This window comes from Nanorana parkeri, unplaced genomic scaffold, assembly GCF_000935625.1.
Source record: "Nanorana parkeri isolate BGI_ZX_2015 unplaced genomic scaffold, ASM93562v1 scaffold382, whole genome shotgun sequence".
NCBI lineage: Eukaryota > Metazoa > Chordata > Amphibia > Anura > Dicroglossidae > Nanorana > Nanorana parkeri.
The window spans coordinates 779,554-784,004 of NW_017306650.1; the positions used below are offsets into that span (position 1 = coordinate 779,554).

At 41.7% G+C, this 4,451-nt stretch overlaps 1 protein-coding gene across 1 annotated transcript in view; it reads right to left on the minus strand.

Moving 5' to 3' along the window:
- The window catches only part of ABCA4 (ATP binding cassette subfamily A member 4), a 154,376-nt gene that overhangs the window by 107,627 nt on the left and 42,298 nt on the right, over positions 1–4,451 (minus strand). Inside the window, exon 9 of the mRNA XM_018559208.1 lies at positions 3,012–3,151. Coding sequence (XP_018414710.1) covers positions 3,012–3,151 — 140 coding nt within the window. The remainder of the gene's footprint in view (positions 1–3,011; positions 3,152–4,451) is intronic.

Consider the following 4,451-nt stretch of genomic DNA (forward strand, 5'->3'; position numbering starts at 1 on the left):
GGCCGACTGTCACTTTCTCTCCTCCCTGCTGGGACACAGAGCAGCGCCCAGCGGGGAGGAAAGAAAGCACGGATGCGCTGCTGTATCAGCAGAAAAATTGCACTTTTGGCATTTAGCCAAAAGTGCCATCTCCGGCTGATATCTTTTGGTGGCCGATAAATCGGTGCAACCCTAATATTTACAGCAATGCAGAATGCCACAGGCTATAGAGGACTACACATCCCAGCAATACTTCATATAACAATAGCATTTCTGTATAACTGGGCCCCATAGAGCCCCAAGGCCCTGGTGCATCCACTGCTGCTCTGTCTTTCACAGGAGGCCTAGCTCTCCACCCGCACCGTTTGGCCTCCTGACAGCTTATCTCCTCCTCCTCAGCAGGGATCGGAGGGGACACAACGCCCAGCGAGGAGGAGAGAAGCTAGGGATGCACTGCATTTTCGGGCGCATTTTCAGTCGTTTTGACACCATCCGTATTTTGCCCATAGTACCATTTTCGGCCTAAATGTTTTGGCGGCCAAAATTTCAGTGCATTCCTAATATATATACTGTATATATATTATATAAAAATATATACAAATATTCCCTGCCAAGATTAATTATAGCAGAATGACTGAATCATCTGGATGACATTTGTAATTTATAATCAATATAATCAACCAAATAAAATAAAATGTTTCCTTTTTTTTAACAGTGCACAAATGTATACGTATGGATTATGTTACAGGGCGTCCAGAAGTCCTTCTAAAATGTTATCCTCAAAACTTTCAAACTAGAGAACACAAAACTATAGAATCTGTAAATAAATCTGTGATCTTCCATCAAGTGATTTTATAAATCATGAATTCAGTGTCCAGGCATGAATTCCCAACAAGTGCTCCACCACACACCCTTCACCCAATGAAGTCAAGAGTCACCAGATAATAAGACCCCTAAGAATAGAAGGTCTATCCATATCCATTCAGTATGTCAATTTATATAAAAAGCAAAAAAGGATTAGTTCACCTTAATAGTAAATTACCCAATGCCAGGGGTAGGCAACTATGGCACTCCAGCTGTGCTAAAACGACAGATCCCATCATGTCTCTGGGAGTTGTGTCTATGGTTGTCAGAGTCTTGCAGTGTCTCAAGGAACTTGTTGTTCCACAGCAGCTGGAGTGATGAGGTTGCCTACCCCTACCCTATGCAGTCCCTCTACACCATTCCATGACTCTTAAAGTTACATTAAAGGCTCGTTCCCTCTTCCCAAATTACCTTATGTGATGCTTCTTGATGTGAATATCTTTCTCCTCCAGTGCTGGTGCCGTTCTCTGATCCAGTGCAGACTCCTATGTCTGTTCTGCGTGCACGCTCGTGGCTGTGTGCATTAACTTACACTGTGTCACTCCTCCTCTCCCCCCCCCCATGCGCATGCGCCCACACACACTTCCTCCTGCACGGCCGTTTGGGAAGGTGTGTTCTTCAGCCAGGAGCGAGGGGCCCAGACACAGGTAAATTATTACATATTTGCCAACTTTTTTCTTTTTTTAAATGTTGGGGCATATACACTGAGTGGCCAGATTATTATGACCACCCCATCAGTACTTTGTTGGGCCATGAGATGACTCCACAAGATTACTTTGTTGGGCCGCCTTGTGACTCCACGAGATGTTGAAAGGTGATGCAAGGAATCTGACACTGCACTGTTGCCCTTCTGTTGTCTTGTACCAGTCTTGCCACTTTCCGTTCTGCCCTAACATTGACTAGTCGCTGACTGCCACAATTCGCACGTTCAGACCCAGATTTTCAGCTGACAGTCCAGTCTTTAAACACTTTAACAACAGCTGCTCTTGAACATTTAACGAATTCTGCTGTTTTGCTGATACTCGCTCCATGTCTCCCATCCAACAATCATCCCACGTTCAAAGGCTGTTAAATTGTGTTGTTTACCCATATCTTCAGAAAAAAATCACCTACTGTCGTGGTAAACAACCTGCTTCCCTATTTATAATGGTCTGGCCCTCTAGCAACTTCAGCGCGAAATTATAGCTAATTATAGATAATTTGCCTACAAACATCAGGTGGTCATAATAATCTGGCCACTCAATGTATATACGGCTTGCTAGCAGTAGATATATGTAAAAAAATTGAGACTTTTATACTACTTTAACTAATCAGATTTTACTAATACACATTTATTCTCTTTCCATACCTGTAGGCCATTTGCACAAGTATTGAGGCCAGCCCCCCCAAAAAATAGTTTTCAAAGCTCAGTCCTGTATTTTTCCTAGGACGAACCAGCTTTTAAGATGAGTGGTGCACGAGCGAACACCATCCTTCTTCCAAGTCCCCGCAAATGCGCAGTGTGCTTTGTTTTCTGTCGCAGCCTTTGAGCTCATCTGAGACATCACAAGACAAAGCACACTGTGTGTGTGCGCCTCGGGGGAAGGATGCCGTTTGCTGCTGTACCGCTAGGGGGGGGTGGGCTCTTGTAATAATGTCTGGTCCATCCTAAAATGAAGACGGACTCCTTGCGCAAATAGCCTACAAATATGAAAAGAGCATAAATTAATATTTGTTAAATCTGATTAGGTGAGGATTATGGAATGGTGTTTAGAGACTGCACAGGGTATTTTTCTATAAAGGTGAACTAACCCTTTAAGCATTATGCAAAAACCTATAACTATAAGCACAGCAATACATGATAAAAAGTACAGACTACAGTAAGTCCTACGCACACAACCAATAGGGGGCACTGGGTGCATGGGACCCATGTAGAAAAACTGGCTGAGTTTAACAGTCTTAGCATTAAAATTCTTATACTGTAACCCAGACAGATGTAAATGTATAATCTGACACAAAAGAGTTATACTCTGCATTGTTATTACTAACAAAAACATAAAGAAGTCTTTCAAAGAAAACATTCTATGGCTAGTCACGGCTGACTAAGTACATTGAGATATTAGCCTATGGGATATGTAGGCATGGTGTGGTTTGAACTATGTTATATCAACAATATAAAGATGCCTTACATGCTTCAGGATTTCACGAATAGCCGGAGCATCCGGAGTGTAGAGTATTTTTCCCATCAGCAAAGGTTTCATTGCACTCCAGGCTATTTTAGTTGCAGGGTTAGACTCCATGGTCTGCATCAGTGCATTGCAAAACGGGGCTGTTTATTCAAAAATATGTATGAGTAGAAGTACATATACATTTGGGCAACTTCTAGTAAAAGCTGGGAAAATTGACAAGTCTGTTCTGAAATCGTTATTTTAAAAAAATTATCAAATAATAAATGTGAAGAATATCTGTGGAACTGATTGCTACCTGTTGTTTTCTGATATCAGTTATTTTAGGTTGCTTGTAAATTACCATTAGAATTTGACCTGCTGTAACATAATATCCACCCAGTTACCTGTGTCATTTTTACAATGATTCCAAATAACAAAAAATTGAATATATCGCAGCTCAGAAGTTCTTAGATGTAGTGGCTACATTTTGAAGACATTTTCTGCACCTACAGGAAAATATCTGTTGCTCATGTCTGAAATATTGTGTCCTTGTAACTTCGTGTGGATTGAACTGAAATCCACAGCAATGTTATCACCTTTGTCTTCTATCCTCTGTGAACTATAAAGCAAAGGATACCCGTCTCTGTGATTGATATGAGAGAGGTATTTGTAGTCCAATTTAGAAAAACAGCCTGGTGTTAAAACATGGTTTTCTTTAAGTACATTTTCGAACAGTATGAGGCTGCTGGATAAGTTTGGGCCCACATAGCCAACTCTCACATTTAAAAAACATTGGTGGTGATCTAGTGCTGTAAATCAATCATCTCAACCTTTCAGTTATGAAGACATTGTGATTTTATTGATAAAAACTTGTGTCAATATACACCCAATGCTTTGGGGGTTTTCCCCCTTCTTGAGAGCTTCTGTTGCTTTATCCAGACATATGATGAAAGTGTCTGCAGGGTGTTGGATGCCATCGGAGCTCTGTGCTGAGTACAGCGGCAGTACTCTCTTCTCTTTTCATGCCAAAACATTTGACAACCAAAGCCCGGAGGAAGGGGGAAAGCCCAAAATGTATTGGTTGTATATAATTCCACAAGTTTTTACCAATAAAACAATGTTTGCTTTATACATGAAAGTTTTGGACTATTGATGTATGGCATTTCTCACCAATCATGCAAGTTGCCACAAAAAAAAACCACTCTGAGGGCTCTCCACAAACCAAGTGGACAGATGGAACCCTCCCTGATGCACAACAGCACGAAACCCAAATTATCCACCTAAAGATCCAGCACTGCCTTACAAGTCACTGCAACGATTTAAAAACAAGGCAGCAAAAGCACTAGGCATTAGCAAAAAGAGATGAACATGCCCTTTCTTCTTCTTCTTTCTGTTGAATCACAGTGACCTCAGCAGACTCTATTGGTCACCTGGTCTGGGGGTGGGGGGGGGGGGGGGGAG